At 42.9% G+C, this 27,428-nt stretch overlaps 1 protein-coding gene across 8 annotated transcripts in view; it reads left to right on the top strand.

Moving 5' to 3' along the window:
- SGCD (sarcoglycan delta) overlaps window positions 1–27,428 on the top strand; it is a 335,023-nt gene that overhangs the window by 196,313 nt on the left and 111,282 nt on the right. For 6 of the 8 annotated variants that reach the window (XM_086758689.1, XM_086758690.1, XM_086758691.1 and 3 more), the window contains one exon: window positions 4,379–4,564. In XM_086758689.1, the coding sequence (XP_086614815.1) occupies window positions 4,379–4,564 (186 nt within the window). The remainder of the gene's footprint in view (window positions 1–4,378; window positions 4,565–27,428) is intronic. The other 2 variants (XM_086758695.1, XM_086758696.1) reach the window with 1 other exon arrangement.

Below are 27,428 nucleotides of genomic sequence, written 5' to 3'. Positions count from 1 at the left end.
TGAAGGAAAGTATTGCAGCTTCCTTGCCAAAAGTATTCAGCGAGCAGCCTGCGTGGATTAGAGGACGTGGTGACATGACTCTTCCAGTGGCCTTAAAAAAAAACAATCTTTCTTGTCATGGACCATATCTTTAAGGTATGCTAAAGGAAAAGGATTAATAGCTTTTCTAAATGGACTGGAATTTGTATCAGGCCCTGTTTGCAGCGTTCATATAGAAGGACTTAGCTCACATCTCTTGTGCAAAAACTTATTACCTATTTTTTTTTTTACAGCAGCAAGAATTCCTTGGAGAATTACCTGGGTTCTGGGCTGTACTTTTGTAGTCATGGTAATGTTGTCTGTGGCTAAACTGCAAAGATTTGTCATGCTGCATTTCTTGTATTGTAAATGGAATTGTACATGGCTGATGGTGCTCCAGTGCTGTGTGCCTGTGTTTTTAAGCCCTCTCATGTCAGGTAGAGACTTTCAGATTTGACTTTTGGAAGGAGTGCTGCTCTTTCCAATTTCTGTATTTGTTTCAGTATTATTTTTTTCACAACTATTATGAAATTAGATGGTTGTTCCTAATGTTTTCCTGAAGAAGAAAGAAAAAGCTATTAAATAACTAGCAGCCTTTCCCCTTGGCTCAGTAATTGAAGCGGGGGAAGGTGCCTTAGTCCTTTTTCATGTTTGAGTCAGGAGAAGTTGCCGAAATGTAAATTACGACTAGCGTACTTTTCCTTCCCACGCAGAGCAGATCGTTGATAGCGGATATAGCTTGTTCCTTGTGTAGTTGCCTTGCAGATCGCCCTTGTTCTACTCGTTTGTTTAACATACCTCAGCTCTCTCTGCCCATTGTTCTGTCTTCTCTTCCTGGAGAGCTACAGACATGAGCATTTTCTTTTGGTATTCACAATTCAAGGGAGAGATGCTAGCTAGAAATCATATATAGCTTTAATTTTAGCAGTGTGAGAGCTTGTATGGAGAGAACATGCGGTCTATGATTCCCATGTTATTTTCTTGTTATAAATTTATGCTCTATTACTAAGTCATGCTCATCATACATGTTGTAGTACTTTAGTTGCTCTATCTCTATTAGGGCAACTGTGAGCTAAATATTTTATTGGAAACTGAAATTCTCAAAATCAGGCTCCTGATTTTGATGAAGGTTTTTTTTTGACGCGAGTTGCTCTTTGTGGTTATGTTCTGTTCCTATCAATTCTTTTGATGCTTGCAAAATTTTGCCCCAGCTGGAGATGTCATTTTCTCCATCCTGAAGACTGCAAGTGAAGAAAAAAGAATTTTTTTTTTTAAAAAGAGAGAGAACAGGAAAGAGATAAAGAGAATAAACAAGTTTTGCAATAAAGATATATTTTGAGCTGAATATTTCATATTGTTTCTTAATGGTCAAACCCCTTGCATGGTTTGAGAGGGTTAGCAATGCAATTAATTCATTTTTTCCAAGGGAGAGGCTGCATTTAATATGTGTTCTCCAAGATCGCCTCTTAAAATATTAGGCAATAAAATTCTTGACTGTACTGTGGTTGTGGTTATAATTTCCCCCAGGTAGTGGAAACTCAGTAATTTATTGTTGTTTAAGTTTTCCCTTTGCACAGGCCAGGGTGGTGGTGTAAAAAGACCTGTTTTTCTCCAAATGCATATATTTGTTGGTGGCCCAGCTCCTCTCTCTGATGAACTTTGTGCTGCAAAGCCCTCCACAGTTGCTGACTTGGCATCTGTGAGCAAAAGTACCGGTGCAGACCGAGCTGGATCTGTTGTAACCAGCTTGATTTGCTCCCCCTTGGTATAAGCTACGTGTCTTCCTGGCTTTGGGTGGCTTTGCAGTATAGAGGTAGAGAACCTACTTGGTCTGGACAGCAGAAGTGATTTGTGGTGAGCCCATGTACACTGTTGAAAACTGCTCTTTAATGCAGACACACCTTTCTTTGGTGATGTACTTTTAATGCAAGTTGGCTAAATTGGCTGAGCCGGTACGTAACAAGAACAGGCTTATTTGCCATGAGCTGTTGGCTCTTCCGAAGAGCATGTGACCATCTGCACTGATTGACGTTGCAGGTCTTCACGGCACAAGCTGAGGCTGGGGTAGGCTGAGGTTGTAAATGAGGTATGGTTGGTGGGGGGATGTGAGATCCTTTTTTTAGACCAGCTGAGAAAACTGGAAAAAGCAGGCAGGCTTGGAGGCGTGGACAGGCTGGCTGAAGCTCGCCTTGTTCTAGTTTTAGTTTAGCAAGCACACACAGCACCTTCGTTGGAAAGGAGGGAACTCAGCCTGGCAGCTGCCCGCAGATGGGCAGCGCTGGTGCCCAGGGTCTCTTCTTGAAGGTGTCCTCTGCAGCACCCCACTCGCACAAGTCTGACCTGGGTTTTCTCCTTGGTGAACTGTAGGCTTCAAGCATATAAGGGGAAAAAGATGCCATGGTTCAGAAACCTGAAAGGAAGATGATAGGAGTACCTCATTTGTTATGATTTTTAAAAATCTTCCTGTTTTCAGCCACTGTCATAATTTTGAGTGTTGGGGGTTAACACAGCTGCTGATATCAGAGAAGGAGGTGGGGGGGCACACCAGTCTCCCTGGCTAAACGCAGCCTTCATGAATATGCTGCTAAGTTGGCTTTGCTTTATGGGTCCATATCAGGAGAGATGTCAGTGCCTCTGATCTGAGAGGAATGTAGTACCTGAATGGATTTATTTAGCACATGAGACTGTGTTTCTGCCTGGGTAAGGGCTCATAGAGGAGGGGAGAGGTGGCTGATGCCCTGCACCACAAGTGACAACACCAGGCAGCGTTAGAAAACACAAGTCTTTGCAACTTTGCAGCAGTGAAAGGTAAAAAAAGAGTAACCAGTTCTTCAGGCAGACCTTGCCTCAAGTGTGTGGGCTTCAGCGTTGGAGCAGCAAAGATGAAGTGTTAACTTTATCCCTGGTGCAATGCTACTGGAATAAAAGTTATAACATGAAGAAACTTGCCTTGCATCGGCCTGTCATGGGATCTGCAACATATTGTATTTTATTAGATGCTAGTGTATGAAGCTGTTAGCAAAAAAGTAAAGAAAAAACAGGAAACTAATGGTAAACAAACATAAGCTGCTGTCAGTGAGCATCTAATTTCTACCATTGCCTCATTCTGCCCTCCTACAGAGAGGAACTCGCACTGTTTCCTCCTGTTATGTGAATTTTGTAATTCACTGAATACAGACGTTGATGCCAAATACCCTAAGGAAGAAGCCCGTGGTGTTGAATCAGTAGTGCAAGAACGTGTCTGGTGGCTTCTTATCTGTCTCGAGTCTAAAATGGAAAACATTCAGCAAACTATGTGTTATTAGAGATTATAAGATATCCTCAGTCTGTGCGTCAAAAAAGGCTGAAAATGTAAGAAGCTGATTCCTGGGGAAGCCTGTGAAAGTGTGACTACTTTCATTCATGTGGCCAGCATCACACCCTCGTACACACACAACCGTTGTGCGGTGGCTGTGCTCTGGACCCCCGTCTCAGCCGGTTGCAATGCCATTCAAAAGCACCCGTCTCTTTCCATCGACAGTGGGGACAGCCACATCCCTGACTGCTCAGAGCCAGCCGGGTACCAGGGTGTAAGAGGGAGGATGGTGCTCACCACAGAGGACAGGAAAGCAAATTCTTCCTGGGGATGCTGCCACACTGCTTTCCTCATCACCAATTTTCTCTTCCTTGGATGGCCCCTGGTGTTGTTCTAGTGTGACATGCCCACCCAGGCTATCAGAAGCCTTATTAAACCAGCAGAGGCATTTGGAGATAATTTGTTAGGGACGTGGCAGCTCCAGGACGTGGAGAACCTTGTGCTTTAGGTTTACTTGGTTAAGAAAGATTGGGGTGCAGGAAGGGAGAAAGCTAACATTTCCCCTTTACTTTTTTCTTTGGCTGGAAGGAATGATTTTATTTGAGGATTTTGTGGTTGGTTGTTTGTTTAAATTAGAGCCTCTAAGAAGTAATATTACATCTTCAAAACAAACTGCTGAACTCAACTGCTTTTACCAAACGCATGCAAAATTTTCCCCTCAGGATCCTTAGAGGCCCTGGAGTGCCTGCCTTGCAAAACCTGGGGCAGTGAACAGGCACTTGAGAGTGATCTCCATAGGATACTTTAGACAGTGTGTTACGTGTGTTTATAAATATATGTATATATGCATTAAACACATAAAATTGTCTTTTGGTATGTTGCTGCATACAGTAAGCAGAAAGAAAAATAGTGCAGAACAAAGATACTGAAAGAGACGCTGCTCAGCTGGCAAACTCTGAAAAAGCAAAACCAAAACCCTGTAAGAGGCACAGACACAAGCAGTTTTTATCATTGGCTTTCTTTTGCTGCTTAATACACGTGGTTATTTCTTTGTGATCGTTTCAGATGCCTCAGGAACAGTACGCGCACCGGAGCACCATGCAGACCTCAGAAGGACCCCAGGTATACAAAGTGGGGATTTATGGCTGGAGGAAGAGATGCCTCTATTTCTTTGTGCTGCTCCTAATGATTTTAATCCTGGTGAACCTTGCTATGACCATCTGGATTCTGAAGGTTATGAACTTCACAATTGTAAGTAGGGGTTACCCTGAAAAGTCTGGGGAAGATGAGGGTGGGTGATGGTCTTTCCTCTGAGCATGGCTTCAGATATCGCTCTGATAACAGGGCTTTAGTTGCTCTGGATAGCCATTATTACAGGGAGGAACAAATTTACCCAATGATCCTTTTTTTTCTTCTGGAGATGTCTGCAATATTGCCCAGCTGAGGAATCAGCTCAGCATTGCAAATCACGTTCCTCCTACCTGCTGTATGTACACATATATGTATGTAAACAGTATACACCACCCTCCCCCAATTTTAAATTACAAAATGTTTTAAAATTAATGAAATATGTTATTTTGAGCTGGAGTGTGGGAATGGGTTTGAGCCTTTCTCTTACACTTTTTCTGTTTTTCTCTATGAATGGGAAGTCGAGAAACTTGGTTTGCCTTTTTCTTAGGGAAAATTCATGTTATTCCATAATGACGTGGTTTCAGAAGCTTCATGAAGAAAAATAAAATTTCCAGGGTGGCTCTCTAGGTGTGGTATTTAGTGGAGCATATCTTTATCCTTGTTGTGCTGTGGCTGGTGCACATCAGCCCAGCCAGCAGCACTCCTGTGCTGCACAGACCCCCTGGCCAGGCTTAGCTTTCCAAAACCCCTAGAAAAACGTTAGGCAGCTGTACTGGGAGGTAGACTGCACTGGGACAGATTGTGCCTTCTGGGCCCAGAGCGCTCCATGCATCATTTGAACTCTGCTCATACTCTTTCTGAGATCTTAAGGGGTGCCTTGATCTTGAATTGCCTTTTTACAGGGTGAGCTTCACCTCTCCTGCTCAAACACACTGAAAGTCAGGAGATGATGAACCAGGCACACCCCACTTCCAGGGCTAGCGAGCCTTTATATGTGGGAAGTCCTAGTTTTTCTGTAGATAATTTGACCAAGAAGAGTGAAAATTAAATGATTGGTCCTCTCTTTTTCAAAGCAGTCACTGCCACCTTGGTCAGATGGAATTATATTAAGATCATTTGAGTCCTTGGAAGAAACTAAGTTTGAGACTTTAATCCTGGATTTACTTCATTAGAGAGCTGTAAGGCTAAATTCCCCTAGACCACTTTCAAGGACTTTCCCAGCCAGGCTCTGATGTGAGCAGCATGTTTGAAATCTCTCAACATTTGTTTCTCTGCTTTGGTCTGAACAGCTGTGTCCAACATTATGTCATTAATGGGCCATGAGAAGTTGAGTAAACAATCTCTGACTTACTGTATCCAGCAGACAAAATGCTGTGTCAAGGGAACACGTGGCATTCATTTTCTCTAACCGGGATGCTGTCAAGGTGTGCAGAAGATGGCAATATGTGTGTGCTTAGGGAGCAAGCAATTATGAAACTGTAATCCACAAAAAGCTCATGTGAGTGGGTGATGAAGAGTGAGCCAAACTGGAGCAATTAATATTTAACCAAACCAGTTATTTAATCTTGGGAAATTGGTGCCATTTCAATACATATTTTGTGATGAATGGTGGTCTTTAGGTGAATGTAGTTATAAAGGAGATATTTCTGAGGTGATGGAAGACTTGGTCATATGCTGATTGTTCAGGCAGTGGTATGGGTGCCCATGCCCAAGTGGTATGTGCCCAAGCACAAAATAATAGGATTTCAGATTCCTACTTTTCAGGAATGCAGCTTTATTTCTTTAGAATAACATAACCTTGGCATGTCAGTCCCATGCTTTCTGCTATTTGGTGGTGGTCAGTCTGCTCTCTACAAGCTGCTTGGGAAGCTAGGTGAATTTCTTTGCTCCTTTCTCCATCATAACCTACTCCTGATGCATTGCATTTTGCAGGCTATCTGCAGAAGAGCCATTTCCTAGGAATACTTCCAGAAACCTCCCCCTTCCAGCAGCTCTCTCTGTCCCACTAAGGTACAGACTGGCTTTTTTGGGGATGCACTGATCTTCAAGGTCTTGTCTGATTCAGTTGCCTTAAATAATCACTTACCCTTGTGACTCTCTGGGAATTAGTCCAGAGTAAAGTGTATTTGTATATGGTTTTAGTTAATTCAGATCTTCTAATGTTAATAGGCAATGGAGAGCTTTTGGTGATAAAAACATAGACGGTAGCACTGAATCTTGCAGTGGGAACTGCTTTATGGTTATAGGCATGGTCACACTAGTCATGGTGCATGTCTCTGACACAGCCAACTGGAAATAAATATAAGAACAGGGCATGTAAAATGTGATCCTTGCCCCAGTATGCACCCATTCCTCTCCTCATCTGCTGCTCCTGCAGCCTCGCCAGCTGCCTTGGATCCTGCTCTGCAATCCCTCCTGCTCTGTTCCCTGAGGCTGAGAAAACCACTTCGCTAAGTAAATTTTTAGAGGCAGACTTTTATCTCTACATAACAAATGTAGGAAAATTCTCAAATGAGGAGATGCAAATATGGAAAAATCTTTAATTTGTTCCTATTCTGATAAGAGGAGCTAAGAGCCCTTCTGGGGCGGGGGAATGATTCGAGCAGTCAGTAAGCAATGTCCGTGGCTTAGCAGGTCTGAGTTACCCCAGTGCTTGCAGAGCAAAAAAGGAGGAGAAAGTTTGTGATTCTGTTCTTGTGGAAAAAATGTAGTGTTTCCAGTATCATCCCACCCCTGAGCTCTCCTCCCAGAACCTGAGTCTGTTCAACTCCACAGGACAGTCCTGGCACTTACCAGAGTTTAATGAGCGCTCATTACAGCCCGTAGGTGCTCACAGTATTTTAATGAGCGCAGCAAACCTGCTCAAGAAAACTCGGGGGTGTATTGAATGTTGATAATGGGGAGTGGAGAAGGGAGGAGACAATGAAGCAAGATGATCTTAGGGGAAAAAAAACCCACCTTGTCATGTATGTTTTAGCAGTACCCGTCCACTCCACTTCCAGATCAAGCCCTGAACTCCCTTTCTCTCCTCTCCTCATGCCCTGCTGGCTTATCCTCCAGGAGACAACTCCTGTAAAATCAAACCATAAGCTTCCAATTCTTGGCCTTTAATAAGCCATCACTAATTTATTCTAGGTTTTGCTTTTATCTGTATGTTCAAGGCTTAAACCAAATAATATGTGGCTTTTGCATTTTACACCGGGCTGTCAAGGCAGTGTCATGTTTGTGTGGGGCCGGTTGGTCGCTGTCTAGTCTGTCCTCTGGCGCAGGCATTCACTTTTTGTGCAGTATTTGATCCTCAATTTGTTTTAAATGCCTTTATCAGGCACAGGCTGTATGAAAACCAGTCCTGGAGGAGTCCTCAAATATCATTTGCCTGTCCCGCAGCTGATTCCCAAGCCAGGTCCATTTTTCTCATTCATTTACATCAGGGCTGCACTGCTCTGGGACTGGAGGAAGCTCTGTGAAGGTTGCTGCCTCTAAACCTTATTTTGATTTTTAAGCCAAACCACAGAATGAATCTGGACCAAAGCCACAAATTTGGGTTGAAATCCGAATGCACCCTGAAGGGGACCTAACCTAATTGAGGTAGAAACCGCCATCCAGCACTCAACTTTCTGATGATGTATAGGTAAAGGGAACTGCGCTCCATTCAGATCATGGGAAAGCCTAGTAGAAGTATGTGGTTTGCACTTATTTGGTTTGGGGTGAAAACACCTAATGCCTGTGGGCTGGGCTTGGGCTGTATCCTCCTGTTACACCTACGTGGTGGAGAGCTTGACCTCGAGCTGCGCAGAGCTCAGTGGAGGCTGGCACAGCCCCTGCAAGGGTTTGTATGTGCCAGCCTAATTACAAGGCTGGAATCAGAGCTCTAAACAACCTTCCTCTTTATGGTCCACCTGTATTAGCATCCAGTGATGTAGCTCTTTAGCAGCAGAATTGCCTGTGACGCTGCGTATAAGCACATGCATCTTTTATACTGTATGCCTATGATGTGCTGGGAATCTCTGTTTCAGCTATTACTAGTGAGCTTAAACCATTTTTTAAAGCTTCCTGTGGTATTAGTTTCTGAATATTACAACGAAAGATGTGGTTACGTAAACAGTGCAAACCACTATCCTTTTAAACAGTACAAGGCTCAGGAGACTCGGATAATGGGCAATGACAGTGCATTCACCTCTTTCCATAACGGTAGCGTACAATGCCTGGTATTTTAAACAGTGTTAGGAGTCCAAAGCCTTGTCCGTTAGTAGCCCTTTAGGATCTGTTAGGCAGCAGGAAGACCTCTAAACAGGACAGAAGAACTCTGTCCTGTTGTGGCTTCATTGAAATGGCAAATGCCCACCTACTTGTCTGCCCATCAAACCACTGAGGACCCTTTGCTTTTCCTTTGCCCTTCCCTGGTGTTTCTATCCATAGCTGCCTGTTTGGGTGCTTTGGATTGTACACTCTTTGGGACAGAAGCTGTTTGTGTATGGCGTCCTATAGCCCTATCTATTGGTGGGTTCTACTAGATTGTACACAATAATAAATGGAAAAAATAATATTTTTCCCCTAATCAGCTTGCAAAGCTTGAAATTCCTGGAGAACTTTCTTCTAAGAATCATCCAAAGCAAAGGCTCCAGAATAGTCTTTGTAAGGAAAATATTCTGCAATATTCAGGAGGTATTCAGAAGGCGAAGGCCCTTCACAAGCCAAACTTAACGCCTTCCCCCAAACTGGGAGAGCATGTGCTGCTTCCAGGTCTGTGCAAATCAATGCAGACTGCTTATGCCATCTACACCTGCAAGGAAATGCGATGTGGGAATGGACAGCAGTGACTCACCGCATTCCATCTCCCGCAGGATGCAGGGAGAGGGAGATCTTCCCCTCCTGGCCTGGTCGGGCTGAGGCTGGGGTGCTCCCTAACCACAGCACAGCAAACTCTCTGTTCTCCTTCCAGAACCACACAAAGTTTTCTGAAAGTTTCTGTTCTTTAGCATGAGGTTCAGCCATATTTTATTATTTTAATTGAACAGGAACAAATGACTGCAGTTGTTCAATTTTTTCCTTTTTTTGCTACAGGCTGCATTCACAGCTGAAGGGGTATGTTTTAGCATCATTGAATGAAATGTTAGCAATTTGGAGAGACAAAATGCTACTGCAGGTGGCACAAATGCTAAATATCATTATTATCTTGCTTTCTTTATTAGAAGCTGATAAGAAAAATGAGTTTTTAAATTTGGTTATGAACAGTTATTTCCAATGCAATTACTCCCTCTTGTGTGTAAACTACCTGGCATATTTTAATTACAGGAAAACAGTAGGGTAATAACAAAGCAGTAGAGATGGATTAGAGTTAGGAAAGCTCATTGCCCTAACAGGCAGGATTCTTTTATTAATGATTTAAAGGAAAATACCTTGTTCTAATTTTTTTTTTTTTTAAATTAAAAAGTGCCTCAGAAGAAAATGACTGCAGTTTATACTCCTTTTTCATTTTTTCTCTGGGGTTTCTTTAGGTGCAACGGTAAGGCCAACATGGGAGAGAAATCTGATCTGCTTTGTAGTGTAACTGTAATCAGTCAGCTGAATTGTTTAGAGTTAGAATTAATATTACTATATCCTTACTGAGGAAAGAGGGAGATTGGTTTTTTGTTTTTTTTTTTTTTTTCTCCTCTCTCTCCCTCGCGCACACACGCGTACAAAGCTGTGCGCTTTTCCATCCTAATTGATGTTGCTCTTTTTATAAAACAAGTAATTGTTTTGAGACTGACTGCATGGCCCAAGAGCTTTGTGCATTTCCCTTCTTTCCTCATTCACATGGATCTTCTGATATAAAGATGTTAATCTTGTAGTGGTCTGACAATACCAGCAATACTGAGAGTGACTGTACTATTAAGTGAAGAAGCTGCTACAGATGAAATCCGTACCCCCTGGAATTTAGTAGGAATGCATTGACATCTGTGGAGCAAGCCCTTCACCGTAACACCTTTTTTTTGCAGGTTTTTTTACAGTGAATTCTAATTTCTTTACTCCTGGATGGAGGAAAAAAATGTTTTATGCTTTTCTTTTACTCTTTTCAGAGATCTGAATTTCATTCCTAGAGAGTTTCTTTTTCTGTATGAAAAGCAATTGGGATTACTTATCTTTTTTAAAGATGCATGTAGTACTTTTTTGTCTTCCCTCCTTTGGAGTTTAGAATAGTATAGTCAGTTTTAATAGGATATTGCATGATATTACAAGTTTGACCCCTTCATTGCTACATCCTCCAGACTGTCAAGCATTTGGTAGTGATGACTTGCCAAGTTATAGCACATCACTTTCTTCTAGTGCTACACCTTTGAAAATTCAGTGTCTGATAATATTTCACTTTTATTATCCTAATACCGCATTTTCATGGGAGGTCCCGTGTCCCCGCTGTGCTGTGGGGAGTGCGATAGGAAGCGTTCTCAGACCGGGAGGAGCTGCTCCATGGTGCGATGGCAGCAGGACCCACTGAACAGCGAGGAGGGCAAGGGTGGGCTGTGCGGTGGTTGAGTCATAAGCTCTTGATCCCAGATCCCACCTTCTGCCACCTCCCTCCAGAAGGGATTGTTCTCAGCTTCTCTTTCATCCGGAGAAATAAGATATTTCACATTAGCACTCATCTCAGTGCCAACAAAAGATCTTCAGACTAGCAGTTCTGAAGCAGAGAGAGATTTGTCTCTTAGATAACATGTAAAAGGTATTATTATAAATGTGCAAAAGAACAAAAACAAGCTCGCTGCTAAAATGCCAATAACCAGTTAGTCCTCTGAAGAGCTTAGTCTGATCCCTCCCCATATTCTTACAGTACAGTAGGAGAAATTATTTAATTTGTGAATCCACACAGAAATGACATGCCAAGCTGAGCCATAGAGTAAGTTTTTCACAGCTCCTTCTCTTGTTCCCTGTGTGTTTGTTTTTTTTTTCCTTCTGAGCTTCCTGATATGCATCCTGAACTCTCTGCACGGCAGAGAGCAATGACCTCAGCTTTGAAAGCCTAGCAGCCATCGCTATAACAAAAATATCATTCTTGTGAAACACCTCTTCTGCATGGTTGCCTGAAGGCTGAGGTGCTGCTTGGAGCAGCCTCCATGCCTCCTTCAACTTCTCCTGGAACTGCAAAGCCATCAGCTTTTCAGGAGGCTTCTTCTTGAAATGTTTCTTGGTGTTTGGTCCTGAGCCCCTGCTGTTTTGCACCTTGGGCTGTAGCAAAATCCATAAAAAGGGCAGAATTACAGACCTGTGGTTGTGTGCTGTCTGTCTTTCCCCTCCCCTCCTGCAGACGCTATATCTCTTCTCTACTTAGACACTACCATACTTGGTTTGATAGATGTGTTTAAAATACTTGCCACCGTTTCGTGTGCCTGTTGTTCCAGAGCTCTGCTATGGAGATGAGCTTGAATATACCATTTCAATTCATCATAGCTTGCATTTTAGTTCTTGTCATTTCCACTTCAATTACATCTTTCCGATTACCCATCCTGCTGTGGTCAACGGTAAGATGGACTGAGGTAATTATTTGTATTGGGGCCTGGGTTTCTATGGGACTACACTCCAGTGCACTTGCATGAAGGACAACCTGTTAACACTGAAATGATGTGTTTGCAGAGAGATTTATAGAAGAGGAATAGATTTACACAGGTAATTCAGCCTTGACCTCGTGAGTTCTCATTACTTCACGTCCGCCCAGCACTACAGCCCACCTCTTTCCTTTTTAAATGAGATCCAGTAACTAATAGTGAAATTATGGCAATCTGCTATATGAAATTTGTGATTATTTGCATTTAATTAAAGGCTTCTCTTGAGAAAATGAAGGGCGGCTTAACCTCAGAGAAGCCTCTACATCTCCAGTAATTGCTTCTAATTGAAGTCTTTGGAGTTTCCACCCCAGCATAGGAAAAGGAAAAAACCAAACTAAACCTGAAAAGTTTACTCCCACACACAAAGTCCCTGGAAATTATTTTATCCTTATGCAATTAAGGTGGCTTAGGGTCCTCATAAATGATTGTTCAGTGTGAGTTAACTAACTAAAATTAATTACTCAAAGCCTGGTTTGTGGTATGTTTATGAGAAGTCCGAGGGCACAGTCCCTCCTCCCGAACTGGCCGTGGTGCTTGGTGGCATCCAGCACAGATGGGCGCAGGTGCACGTGTCTTGCCTAAGTCCTCCTGGTGCTTTCATTTCCATTGTGGGTTTCGCTGCAAAGCGCACCTCTGACGGCTGGAGGTGTGCAGGGCCGAGCCCAGGTGCTGCCGCTGGCCTTGGGAACGTCTCGGACATCTCCCTGCTCCTGCGCCTGTACAGGCTCCAAGGCCACAGGCTCAGTCTTCGTTGCTGCAAGCAGATCTTTCTCCTGACAAACTTTAATAGTTTGGCAGCTGGTGTCAGCGTGGGAGCGTGGGCTTGGGCAACCTTTCCTAGAATGTTTTGCAGCACCGTGCCTTGGTAATCCTGGTGCGTGGAGTGTGCTCCTAAAGCAGGCATGACTTTTTATAAACCACCCATCTGTGGCATGGGTGTTAGGAACCAGTCCCGCTCGTCTCGCCAAGGTGCCGCAGTGCCCGTTTGGTGCGGAGAGGGGCCTGTGCGTGCCATGGCTTGGGACGAGCCCAGCATCTCACATTTAAAGCCACCACCTCAGACTCAAGTGTGAGGCACTTCAATTATACATTCTGCCTAATTACGACTGTCAACGTTTCCATGCCGCTTCTGGCAGCACAGTCTCTCTGATTGCACCCTTCGGCTCTATTAAAATCCCTCCTCGTATTACGGATCTCACAAACAGGCATGACAAAAATAAAAGTGTGTGTTGTAGAAGCAGACATGGCCATTTTGCACTGTGTAGTCTCTCCACTGAAGAGAGCGATGTTGAAAAACATGAGAGCGTTCTGCTTTTCTGTGTTCTTGCAGCTGATTTCTGCTTTTTATTATCTTAAAGGTTCTCTTTAATGTATGCTGAAACACATAAAATGTCTAGATGGGCGGCAATCTTTGAGAGATCTCTTAGGGGGCTACAGGTGAGTCAGAAATGGAAATGTCATTGCTTGTCAGCAGTAGATTTGTCGTATTTTTTGGAGTTGCAGCTACAGTTAAACACATGAAAACATGTGTGACCTGCCTCTGTTATTTCTTAGCAAGCACGTTTGCTTGGCAAAGTGCACCTCTTCATTTTAGGAAAAAGAAAAAAAAAACCAAACTGGTTTAGTTCTTTATGCACAGCCCTGAAATACTTGTATTTCGTGTAGGTGCAAGTCGTATAGACGTGTGTTGGTGCTGATTTTAATTCAGATTATTTAGGAGGGTGGCATTGTTCCTGACAACAAATATTTAATCTTTCAAAACAAGGCATTAAAGAACTTTGTTCTGGGAAACTAGGAAATCAAATGCCTTTTTACAGTCCTTACTTCCCCTGCACGCGAGAAAAGGAATTCCTGCTAATTACATATTTGTGCACACAAACCACTTGTGAATAAAGCACTTACTTATGGAGAGAGGTCATCAATAGAGACTTGACGGTTTGCAGCAAAGCCTTGGGTTTTGTGAAGGCGAGCAGCTGATGGCTGGGTTGTAGGAGGACTGAGTGGGTCTCAGCAGTTCTGCTGTGGTCTTACAGAACCCTGCATTGTCTAGGAGGGAGAACGATTCAGTTCACCAGCAGCTATAGATTGTAAGGCAAGTTTCATCTTTATTTGAAGTTACTTGTCAAGGCCTGTTGACCAAAGATATTTGTCTGTCTTAGTATTATAAATTATTCACTCTCATATATTGCGCAAGAAAAACTCTATATATTAGAAGGCAGACGTGTTTGATTTTGTTGTTCTTCCCAGTGGAGCTACATTTATTGCCATTGCACCTTTCTTCTAGGAAGCTTTTCAGCAGAACAGTTTGCCTTGTCAGTCCTCTCTTCTTTGAGCTGAGAATGAGCAACTTTTACATGTTCAGGGCTGAAATAACAATTTTCTGTATGGGGAGGCTGAGACCAGTGAGACAGCCTGGTGCCACTCTTGTGCTTGCGGTGCCAGGAGCCCTGTGAGGCAGCAGGAGCTGGGGCATCCTGTGCTCCATTGCCCATGGGAGCAGCACCGTGGTCGTGTTTCCCATTCTCCCAGGAACCAGCTGGAGCAACTCACTGTAACTCATGAGAAATTTGCAGTCACCAACATAGAAGGCATTAAAATACTCCTGGTACAGGAGCAGTCTGCACAAGGAAAGGGCTTCAGAACGCTTTTGGGGAATATCTGTTCGGCAGGTGGGATCACAGCCTGGGGCTGGGAAGGCAGTTAAGTCCCTTTTTTCTGTTGAGTATGCTAAGTAAACATTGAGTAGCCAGTCGTTTGATACATGACTCGGTTCTCTTCTTAGAGGGATGTAAATCCATAGCATCACTTCTGAGTTACGTGGGTATAAATGAGAGAAGAACAGGCTGGCAGCGTACAGCTCCAGAAGGCAGGCTGCAAAGGAAAGGGCTTTAAACTTTGAAATCTAGACAGTGTCTGGGTAATTGGAAAGAAGAGTGTGTCCTGGTTTGGTGGGGAAGTTGTGGGATTTTTTTTCCCCCACAGGGAACAAAACAGACTGTCACTTTGAGTTGGTAATAATCTAGAGTTAAATGGATTTCAGTCACCTAGTAAGTTTGTCAGTTTAAAAGAATTACATAGATGCTGTGGGAATTTATGCAGTACAAAACACAGGCAAGGACCCGAGAGTGCTCTGTGGACAGAAATGGCTGGAAACAACCACAAATCTGTGCTCCAAAGTCTTACAAAAGCAGGCTCTCAGCTTTGGAAACATGGCACAGGAACCCTGAAATGGTGGGAAATTATAAGTGAACCCCAGTAAGAGAGAGTAAACTAATCTTTTATACTCTTTTCTTTCTTTCCTGTTCCTCATTTCATGTTTTCCTGTTCTTAAAATTAATCCATTCAATGAGAAATGTGAAGTGGCTAAATTCACTGCTCAGCTGATATTCATATGGGATGAGCTGGCTAAAATCCTTACCGAGAACAAGTGTAGAGATGATGCAATTCGTGGTGGGGAAATGACCACCATTCATTCAAAATGTTTTCAGTAACAGCACCTAGAAGGGAACACATTGGTGCAACCCGTAATTCTGGGTTTTGTTTTAAAAGTCTCTAATGAGCCATGTGTACAATACATTTCACCCTGGGAAATCCCACTGAAATCTGGCACTGGGATTTTATTTCTTGTGCTGCTATATTTAGAGCAGAAAGCAGATCTCCCAGCGTGACTCCTTCTGGCTTATAGAAGCCCTGTGAATTGTCTTAGTAATATACACTAATCGGTTACCAAAGCTACCAGCCTCCTGTGAAAATCCTTTAAAATGATAAAAAGTGGAAGTAGAGCAGTTGCCCGTACTTTCAGGCTGCAGTCACATTTCGGTAGCCAGTTGTCGTGTCTGTGCCGTGGGGATGAGGGGCGGATGACCTCGATGGATGTGGTGTGGTCTTTGTTACTGTGGCCTGTTGCTCAATCAGTGTTTTTCTCCTGTGAATAAGGAGTTCAATCAGAGGTGTCTCCATTGAGTTTTAATGAGTAAATTAGAGTGTTTAAAATTTTGTAGTTGATGCTAGTCTCGGAGCGTGCACGTTCCCTTCCTGACTGTCCATCCGCATTTGCTAGTAAAAGTAACAAGCCATCTGATGTATTTATTTTTAAATAAGTTCTGATCTTGCTTGACCTTAGTTCCATTAAAAATAATTCACAGCCATGCGAAGTCAGGCTTTCAACATCATCTTGTTACAATCAAAGGAATGAACCTTTCTCCTTCAAAACAGTATTTTTCCTGTGCTGATGCCTGCCAGCCCAGCTCTATGCAGATTTCTGCAGTCAAAGCACCAGGATGGTCCATACCTGGTGTTAAAGAAATGTGGTGGCATGGATGTTTTCAAACTATGGGGAGAGTAGAGAGGTAGTATCTGTCAGTCTTTGCAGTGTAATTTGAGAATATGGCATTTTTATATTCTAGTATTTTGAGATGTATTTCAGGTATTACATACCCTTTCCGTGCTTGTCTGTATAGGAGAAAAAAAAAAAATCTTTAAAACTTAAGACCAATGAAATCACTACAACTTAGTAGAAATGACATTCAAAATCTACTAAATTAAGCAGAGAACATGTCCATCCTAGCAGGTTTTTGTTATCTTTCACAGTTCTTTGATAGGGATGTAATTTTCTGTAATCACTCAGAAAGATGGCTGGATATTTTTTCTATTACATTCTCAAGGACTTAAACCTTTTCTGGCTTACCTTTGCTATTTTTCATGTTTATATACAACAGTATAATGCATCAGCATTTTTATATGTTTCCCATATAAAAATGAGCCATGCTTATAGAGGCTGTCAGACTTTCTATTCCACAGAATAATTGGAGCATCACTGTAAGTTGACACCAGCCTAAAAATCCCGTATAGATGCTGAAATGTCTTATTTTATGGCCCTGTTGCTATTTAATAGCTAAGCTGTGCCCTTTTCTTAATTTACTGTTGCTATCCAGAAGTACAGTGGTGTTGGGGGATGCTGCTGCAGAGGTCCCAGGGTAGCTCTGCTGCTTTCATGGGTGCCTTGAAGTCAGCAAAGCCGCAAGTTGGCTAAGGAACTGGCCAAGCTGCGATAATTAACTGGTGAGTTAGAAATGGTAAGGAGACCAGTCTGCAGTGCTTTAACCTTCTTTCAGCAGGTTTCTCCTACCGGGGATTGGAATATAAAATGCTTAGCTTTTGTGCTCTTCCCTATATTTAGCCTCAGGAGGTTTCTGATAGGTTTTGGCTATTAAAGACAGCAGTAAATGCCTAGCTGGATGCTATCTGGCATTCATAACTTTAAGCTATTTAGGAAATCAGAAAAACAGAATGGATTATTTCCCTTTTTTTTTTTTCCTTTCTGTGGTGGGTTTTTTTGTTTTGTGGGGTTGTTTTTTTTTTTGTTTGGTTCTTTTTAAGAGAAGACCTACAAGAACAGAAGGCGCTGCCTGCCTTTCAGGTGAATTCCACTCAGGATGATAAATTATGTCTGAACTGAACTAAAATGTTCCTAATGGCCCCAGTCAAAAGGCCTATTACAGGATGTCTAACTCACTTAAATTCCTTTCTGCTTTAAATCCTTAATGATTAAGTATTTTAGGCCTAAAGCGATATGCACGTAAAGGGCACTTTGCTTTAAGGTTAGCCAAACTTAAAAATGAGCACCTGAGCTGAGGCATACAGACTCGCTCAAGCGACTTTCTTCTGGCGCTGGAATCAGGTTATTGTCCATGTAGGTGGGTATATTTGCAGGACACCAGGAAGGTGTATGGAAAAGGAAGTGGAGGGAAAATTTTGGAGCAGAGAGAAACAGCAGCTTTGGCTTGCCCGTGTCGTTTGTAAATCACACTTCTGATATTGCAGTGAGGAAATTTATTTGTCTTTCGTTATGACATTTGGAGAAGTAAACCATACGGTCACATAAAGGACATTTTCCCCAAGGAATGACTGGTAAGTTTTAAGTCACCAATCCTGTACTGACTTGTGCAGTTGCTTGCTTTTGAGCACAGTTTTGCAGCAGTGAAGGTGCTAAATCTGTCTGGTAATCACAAAGGTTTGGACTCCTGTCCATCTCTGTGCTGCCGCCTGCCCTGCTGTGAGCAGTCCACATGCCTGTCTGTAGGGCTGTGGAAATTCATCTTCGATAGCTGCTCAGTATCGTCAACTATAGGAATTTCTCAGTTCCTTAGACTTTGCTTTTAACGTCTCCTGACAATGAATCACAGAAAAGTCCAAGTCACTTCCCATAGTATTGCCACTTACGGAGCCTGTGTACTCACAGCAGTCATGCTCGTGTGGATATTAGAGCCTGCAGGTCCAGTTTTACTTTCCTTAGGCTCATGGATGAGTTCATTGGACTTGAAGTTTGCATTCTAATCCTTTTCCATGAGCATCATCAATGTGCTGAGTCAGCGATTACACAGTCTTTTGCTCAGGCAAAGTCAGATGTGACCTTAAAATCCAGTATCAGTGATCAGGCTCACATCTTCCTTCCAAGTCAGGGCATTGATCTGGGGCCAGCGAGCAGCACGCACACGAGCGTACACAGCAGAAATACCAGGATTTGCCACATAGTAAAACGTATGTGCATGCCTGCTCTGTGCACATAAAAATGGGTGTGCTTGCAGAGAAAGCTGGAAGAGCAGTTTTTCCAAATATCTAAATTGCTCTGTGTGGTGTACAGACTGCTTGCAGGTATCTAGGACCATAACACTACCATCGTCCGTCATTTTTATTGCAGAATAAGGGATATGTTCTTTATAAATTTTGAAATACCCATTTTCCTTTGTTTTTTCCCCTGCTGATGATACAGTTCCCCACTGGGGATTTTAAGCAAACATTGTTCCCAGCTTGTTTGGGATGACGTTAATGTGAATTCCTGTCCCTGTGCACTGCAAACGTCTGGCTCCTTCAGAATATTTCTGTTCCCCACTGTGTCGCTTCCTCTTTGATATCTGATGAGTCAGCAGGTCTTTAATTGCTGTTCCTCTTAGCTGGGAGTGCTCTCGTTCAATATGTTAAATATTTTATTGCCCTAGCTTTCCAGATAGAGCTGGGCACACATTGGGACGAACAAACTCCCGACGCAAAACCTGTTGCCCCTCCAGACGGGAAGCTCAGGAGCTCAGCCTGAGGCCATGTCTGGAAAGTGTCTCCTAGAGCCCACGGGGGCTGTGGGGAGCCGTGCAGACCAGGTGGCTCAGGCTGCTGGGAGACAATTTTGGATGGCAGCAGCCATGCTAAGGAAGACGTGCTGTGCTCTTGGCTGCTTCCAGGACTCCTTTTTGCACTTTTTTCAGGCAGCGATGTAGACATACCCACTGGGATGCTCCTGTGCTTGGTGGATTGTGGAGCATGCCTCAAGGGACTCAGTAAGATGGGATATTATAGCCAATAAAATTATCTTCTTGTAACTTTCCAGAATATTATGCATGCATTTCATACTCAGTGAGCTGAAATAAGGGCACTTTTTATAACACTTCCCAAGTCTTTTAAAATGAACATGTTGTGTAGGGACAATCTCTTGTGTCATGCATAAGAAGGCCTGGCTGCCAGGTAAGGCTGTCATTGGCACTGCCACCAGGCAGAGTTGGGTCTTCAGCCTTACAAGTGGCTCCCTGAGATGAGAAATCCGGTTCAGCATGCAGAAACATACAGTACCTGCCCACAGAAAGCTGGGACTTGCTGGCTGTAAATGCCTTCGCGCTTTGGGGAGGTACCTCTCTACAAGATGCTGCGTAGGAGCATGCAGGCTCTCACATCATGGCAAAGCACGAACACCCCGAGCATCGTCAGCAATGTAGGTTTGAGGTAGTAGCTGCAATGCAGTCTGTGGAGGAGAATATCCCAAATGTACTTCTCTGCATCTGCCTGTGAGCTTCATATACCTCTGAAGTCTCACTGCCTCTGTGTTCCTAGGGGAGCATGAAGTCGTGTTAGGAGTAGTGTACAGAGGAACACAGAGGGCAGGGCACACTTAGCGCAGATGTTCAGTCACTTCACTTGTGGGTGGCACTGCGAAGAAGAAAGAGCTTGATGAGAATAATGGAGAAGGGAAGAGCCCTACAGTCTCACTTTGTTCATGTTATTAGGCTGGTCCTAATGTGAGAGAAGCTGCTGCAATGCACACACTCAAGCAATGGTGTGAAAAAAAATCACAGAAGTTTCCCTCCCACCGAGTCAAAGAGAAGCAATCTCACTCCCACCGAAAGGATGAAATAAATGTAGCTGCTATTAGAGCAGAGCAGTGAACACCAGCACTATCATTTTGTAGAACAGATCTCTTCAACAGACCTTTAGATTAAGAAAAATATGTGCGGAATAAAATTCTGTCCTGAAGCAAACTTGGCAGCGCTGCAGCAGTGAGACAGAAGAACCCTATGAATAGATAAGTGGTGTTTTCCCACATTATTCAAAGTGCCCACTTGCTGAACAAGTGGAGCAGAAAGTTCTTGGTGGATGAGGAATGGGGAGAGAACAGTCCATCTGCATGGAGCTTTGACTTCTGCCAGGCCATTAATATCGGGGATGTTTATGACCTTCCAGTCAAGCAAGGGAGAATAACTCATCAGCAGTCAGGTTCAATCCAGCCAATGTTTCCAAGATTAAATGCAACTTGCAGACTGGATCTGATTGCCAATTTTATGGTGAATCCCTTTCTGTTGTTATAATTTTCAGTGTTTGGGGTGCTGCAGGGTTCAAGCTCCCTAGCATGAGTTATGGTCCTGTGTGCAAAGAGAAAGCTGGCAAGAAATATGGGAGAGCTTGAAAGTCTTCCTTTGCTCTGAACAATTCAGACAATTTCTGCTACGTGATGCCTTGTGAAATCCATCCTTCGTTTCAGGATCTGGATTCAGCAGATGCCATCGATGTGAGGCAGTCGCCCTTGTGTCCATTCAGCCACGTACAGTTCTCCAGGAGATCAAAGCCGGTGATCCTGCCTGGACTACATCATGCGACTAGGGGGGCAGCTGATTAGTGAAGATGACCCTACGTGGCCTTCAGAGCCCAGATTGGTCATTGTTGCCCCATGGCACAGCAAGGCTTTATTTTTTTAAGTATGCCGCTTACAGATTTGGCCAGTTTCTTCATGAATGGAAACCAGTTGATGGTCCAGTCCTCTCCAAAGTAATTGAGCACACAGGGAAAGCTTAGTGACTGACAGCTTTAAGCACAGGCCAAAGCTGCAGGCTTTTACAGCAGTAATACATCCTGTGTTCTGGATTGGAAAATCAGGGAAAGTGTTTGCCAGTATACAGAAACATCTCAGCTCTCAAGAGTGGATCTGTAATGGAGGTGGGCTTCCAGTCGCCTACTGAGTGCCCATGGTGGGGAAGATTTCCATAGAGCCAGTTTACCTGTCTGCTGTTGATAAAAATAATTAAAATTATTGGACCTTCAAAGCCATGGAGAAAGTATTGGGTGACCAGCTGCACTTCAAATGAAAAGTAATCTGCAGAATAATTACTGCCAGTCAGCCCGAGCCCAGCTGTGAAATATTAATGGATTGCTTGATCAGTCCATACAGAGATCTCCGTCATCCTCCTAGAGAGCAGCACAAACCCAGCACACAGCTTGGGATTGTGGTCTGCTCGGGATTGTAGTCAGCGAAATTATTGACAGGGGCAAAATAAGATGTTCTGATGTGGTATTTGCTATTAGCAGGTAACAGTTATTGAGTCTTAATGGAAAACTTTTTCTTTATGTTTATAAGTTTGGAGATGATCTGTCTTACCACTCTCCAAGCACCCACCATCACGTGGTGGACAAGCAGTGGCAGCCTCGCGCTCTGCAGATCTGTGCACAGCGCTGCTGTAAAACTCAGCAGCATCTAACAGTCTCAGAGAAAAAAAAAACTGGACAGAGAGCTTTCTATATTTAACAGTAACCCGAGTGCCATAGGAAATGTTTGAACAGAATGCATGCAGCTCGGAAAGACTGACAAGAAGTGAGCTGCCACCCTGATCCAGCAAAGGACTGCACTTCAGGCGTGTGAACAGTCCCGTTTGCTTCAGAGAGACTTTGCATAAGCTTAAACACTTTGCGAGATTGAAGTCTACTGAGTAGGAGTTCATAAATAAAAGGAGAAAGCTCTGCACTAGATTTCTCTTCCTGAGCCCTTGAACTTAAGGGAAGTTCAGCTTCAAAACGGGGAGCCAACCAGGGAATGAACACAGGCAGCTTTGATTAGAAATGCTGCAAAGTTTTGATCGTGCCATGAGATATGGGCCTCGTGCTGCATTTGTTAATGGGAATGATCGTTTCTTCGGTGTCTCTTCTCTGTCTACCTCCTCCTGGTCCCAGGAGATCTGTGCATCTCAGTCTTCATCCTCCCGCATTGCCTAGATGTGGGAACAGGACGGTGCCAAACCTCGAAGAGTCTGGTTTGTCTCTGAAGGGGAATTCAACTTTGTGACTTGAGTCTACTTTTGCTATATATTGCAGAAGAGGAGATAAATAAATCTCAGCATGAAACAGGTCCTGCGGGTAATCTAGTAGGGTGTGAGGGAAAGCTCTTCCCAGTTTTTTTGTGAAGGTCAAGTAGCAAATGGAGGAAGTGGACCAAAACCATGACATGTCCTCCTTTGTTTCTAGCTGCCCTACAGACTCAAGGAGAAAACATCCTCTGCATAACGTGAAGGTCTGTGACTTGCTTGGCCTTCATGGGCTTTGTGGGCACAGATGGTTCGTTCTTTGGACAGTACCAGAGGAGGATGTACATCCATAGTAAGTGAGAAAGACACAAGGAGGTATCAAAGCCTATCTGTGTCCCCAAGATGGATGTGGGGAACTGTTTCTGTTATTGATCTGTTTTGATGTCTGATTGCAAGGAGAGTTCCTTGTTGTCTTCTGAATAGCCAAGAGAGACAATTAGGATCCTTCAGAAAATCATTCAGGGCATCTAAGTTATGCTTCTGCACTGAATGGCACTTGGAGGAATGTCTCTAGCCACCTAATTTAAGCACATAAGTTAGGTCCTAAGTTTAGTTAGTGGGAATATTCCCAGTGCATCAACTTCAGAAACTTCTTTTTAGAGCTAGGAAATTCTAAACTCAAAGATGACTCTTTTCGCTGCAAGAGTTGAGGGACTTGGATCTCTGTACTCACCCTGTACAGCTTTAATGTGGATGATTTTTGACTCCCTGAGTAGCAAGTGGATAGTGCTGGGGTTCCCCTTCTCCCTGCAGCTTTACAGCTGACCTTCTGTGTAACCTCACATCCTTTCTCTGGCCCTTTTTTCTCCTTCTAATCCCTTGCAGATTGCCACTGTGAGATTTTTAGGAATGGGACAGCTTTTGTATAATAAGATGGATTATTATTTTTAGGTTTGTAATTATTATGTTTATCTGTACACATCATAGCAAACCTAGGCTCAGATTTAAATATTAACCAGAAGACTCCAGCCTCAAGTAGTCCATTTGGTTGAATGTGGAGCAAGTAGTACAATACAGACAACTTTGCTGTGCTGAGCAACGTGGGCTAGAGGAGCAGAGTCTTCCAGTGTCTGCAGGCAGTGTCAGAAAGCCTGTTGAGCCACATGGTTGAGATGACTGCTCTAGGTATTATTGCATTATAAATAGCAGCTAATAATAGTAGCATAACAGCAAGGTTCTCAGCTGATGTAAATTGGAAACTGTAATTCCGTAGCAGTTAATGGAGCTCAACTGATTTACACTAGTTGGCTGTCTGGCCCCTAGCAAAGGATTCTAAATCTGATAAAATTAAATGAGATTCAAAGCTCCCTCATATAGGAGAATATTAAACCCTCTCTCTGCTGTCAGACTCTTGCATGGCTGTCAGGCTTTGTAGCTGGGGCTTTAAGATCCTGTTTTAAGTTCTTGATTTTATTATTTGATATTTTTCACTTCTCTCTCTTTTGTTTAGTTAGTTAAATCTTTACTTCCTAAAAAGAAGAATTAGAAGAATCACCCATTTTGATGGATCATTAGGTGCCATTTGTTAGTATTCACAAGTTATTGGCAGAGATCTTTAAGGCATTGAGATTTGTGCCCTTTAATTTCAGTTCAAAATGCAAATAGACATTGAAAACATCTGTTCAGCGTCCGTGCTGGAGAGGTCTGCAGCCTCAGTGTTTTTCCCTTGTTCTCAGTAAAGTACCGCAAATTTTATTTAATATGACTGCCTCTAGCCTATAAATTAAAAAAAATAAAAAAAAAAAAGCAAGTCTTCAAACATGGTGAAGGTAAAAACTGAGTGTTGAATTACTTTATAAGCTCCCTTTGCTGTTGCCCAGCTTGGATGTGTTACAGTCTGTGGGCTGATATGTGGCATGGATCAACAAGGTGACTTGTGCTACAAGGGTTACACGGTGGTCAGCAGTGATGAGTGGGATTAGGAGAGGTTCATCCTTTGAAGATTTCTTGCTTGTCTCTCATCTACTGGCATAAATGCACTAATCATTCTTCATGCTCTTGGTTCTGTCACAAAGATCCAAACTGGCTTAAACACTTTTAGTGGCAGGTTTTAGAAATCCAGACTGGTTTGACAGAACTGGGTCGAGGGATGGTTGGGTGGGCTGTGCCCTGCGTGGGGGTGGACCGAGGAGCGGCTGAGCGTGGGCGTGAGGTGGTGACTTTGCAAGCGCTCGGCTTTATGCAGAACAGCACATCTGATTGCAGTATCTATTCGGAGGAGTATTTTTAGATTTGCTGGTTTTGAAAAAGAAACCTAGTCTAGGGGTTGCCCCATGAATCACTGTTGCACTCTTACCTGTATGCTTGAATCAGAACAAAGTCACTTGAAATTAAAATACTTCAATGCAAAATTTTCCTGAGAATTAGGATGACTGGAAAACAGCCACAGGCAGGATCTCTAAACAAGTCCCAGGACTGAGACTACTCAGCTGGGTGGAAGGCATCTCTCACTTGAGGCCATGCTGTGGTGAATAGTTTTGGGCAGCTTCCACAGATGTTGATGTGAGATAAAAAGCTAGAAATTTGTTTGAGAACAAATTGTAAAGTTCAAACCATAGATTTGTTTTCTTTGCTACATCAGCACATGCTGACATCTCCACTAAAGCAGAAGGTAAATTAAATCATCAAGACGACCTCTGATGAATTTGATTGAAAATGTCCTATGTGTTTAAAAATTCATAGCACAGACCCACATTTGCTCATGCAAACATGCAGGGTGAGATCATACAGCCTATGTTTGTTGAAGGAAAGCAGCACCAAAAGTTGCATCTGTCCTTGTTTGAATTAGATGGTCTTGGTGTAATTCTTTTTATCTGAAAAGTTTCTCCTTGAGTTCATTTCTTCAGTCAGTCCATTGTACAAACTGCTTCCCATTGTATCATTTCTATTTGATTCATTCATAAAGCTGAAATCTCAGGGTAGGCTTTTAAAGAGTGAAAAATACATAATCCAATTCACATATATTTTTCCTAATTCTAGTAGTGAGCTCAGAAAAATCTACATTCTTTGAAAATACAGAATGCTGGATTTCCCAAGGCATAAAAACATCCCTAGTGTTTCTTGCCGTATATCAGGAGTGGCATCCCTGTGTCGGCATGGCTCCTTCACCAGGTGGAGCAGACTCCACGCTCTTGGGTCCAAGCAGCCCTTGCAGATGGACTGTGTTTCTCTTAAGACCCTCTGTCCTGGCTTCAGCGGGGACGGAGTTAATTTTCCTCTCAGGAGCCAGCGTGTTTTGGATTTCATATGTGAAGAATGTTGATAAACACCCTGATGATATGAGTTGTTGTTAATGAGACCAAGGACACTGTCTGGCTTTCCAGGTCTCGCTAATGTGCAGGTGGAGGAAGTTGGGAGGGATACAGATGGAATAATTGGCCCAAACTGGCCAAAGGGAGTATTCCATGACATAAATGTTGTGCTCAGTATATAAGTGGGGATTGCTCAAGGTGGGGGCATCACTCTCTCTACCTTGCTGGCTCCCTCTCGCTCCTTTGCTTGCTGCTCGGTTTCGTTTCCATTATTGCTGCTTGGGACGGGCTGTATCGGTCACTGGGACATCAGGTGGTGAGAAATCACACATTGTTCATTTTGTATATTCTAGTATCCTTATATTTTGCTATTATTGTAATTTTCCTTTGCTATTCTAGTAAACTGTCTTCATCTCAACCCACAAGTTTCCCTTTCTTCCCAATTCTCTCCCCCATCCCGCTGGGGAGAGGGAGGGGGAATGAGAAACTGGTGACAAGGGCTAAACCACAAAACCCTCCTAATATTGTAGTTTGTTGGTGAGCAAAGTTCATAATTGCTGCAAGTAAATGTAGATTAAAAAGCAATAAAATATATATATATAGAAGAAAATGTCACGTGCAAGCCTAATGGAAAATGAACCCTGCGCGGGTCCCTAGAAATTTTTTGTTACTGTTTTTTGTAACAATAAGCAGAAATGCAGCAGCACTTGGTGCTAAGATCGTTGAATTGCTTTGTGTGAATAAGGGTAACAAGATTTGGACAACACCAGGAGGAAGATAGGGAAATTAATTTTCTTGGTGTGCTGCCTGTAACTTTCAAACAATTCTGGGAGACTCCTGATAAGGGCCGACGAGACTTGTTCTGAGAACAGAACGATGTTAACCAATCTGCGAGTAAACTCCGGCTCAGCTCTCCAGTTGTCATTATTCAATCTGTCCTTATGAATAACACAGATAAAAGGATACTCCAGTCCCATGATGCAGAGGACTGATAGACACAGTGAATCATAATCAAGCCAGAGAGTAATTCTTTCCTTTTTTTTTTATTTCTCAGGTAAGAGAAGCAGTTACCAGCTTTTAAATGGCATCGTAAATTATTTGTTCTCTTTTGGCAAAAATGCCTACCTGCATCTCATACCAGAAATAATCTGGGCTTTTGAGAAATTATTTAAGGCTCATTTTAGCGTGCGTTGTTATTTTTTGTTTAGCCAAGCTCTGGGCCGAGTGTAATTTACTTGATATTAATTAGTCCAGAGCTGTGAAATGGGCATACAGAGCCAAACTGCTTTTGTCCTGTATTACCCAGTTTTAAAAATGAATCTACAGATCCCCAAATCTCTTCCTCATCCTGCACTTCAGACGAATGCAAGTCCAAAATTTTACTTTGTAAGACATCATTTCTTTATTGCTAAATATATTAAATGTATTCCTAAGTTAGACATTGCCTCTACTTATTGCGTACATTTTAAGAAATGTGTTTTTTTAGACTTGTGTATAATAAAGGTATTACAAGGAATGTTTTAGGACATGTAATGCATATCCAAAGACAGGAGAAACACATTTCCTCTTATTCCATCTGCAGTACAAAGGCTCCTCTGTCATCTTCCTGAAGGAAAGGCATAAGAAGAGAAGTTAAAGCACAGCCTCTAGAAATCAGAGTAAATATTCCTAAATATGTTTCTGAGTAAGTTTTCATGGAGCATCCGTTAACTATGCAGCCTCCGTGAATAGGCAACATTTGGCATCCTTATGTGCT

The sequence above is a fragment of the Chlamydotis macqueenii genome, chromosome 14 (assembly GCF_036417535.1).
Source record: "Chlamydotis macqueenii isolate bChlMac1 chromosome 14, bChlMac1.mat, whole genome shotgun sequence".
NCBI classification, from domain to species: domain Eukaryota; kingdom Metazoa; phylum Chordata; class Aves; order Otidiformes; family Otididae; genus Chlamydotis; species Chlamydotis macqueenii.
This window is presented reverse-complemented; position numbering and strand designations above follow the sequence as displayed.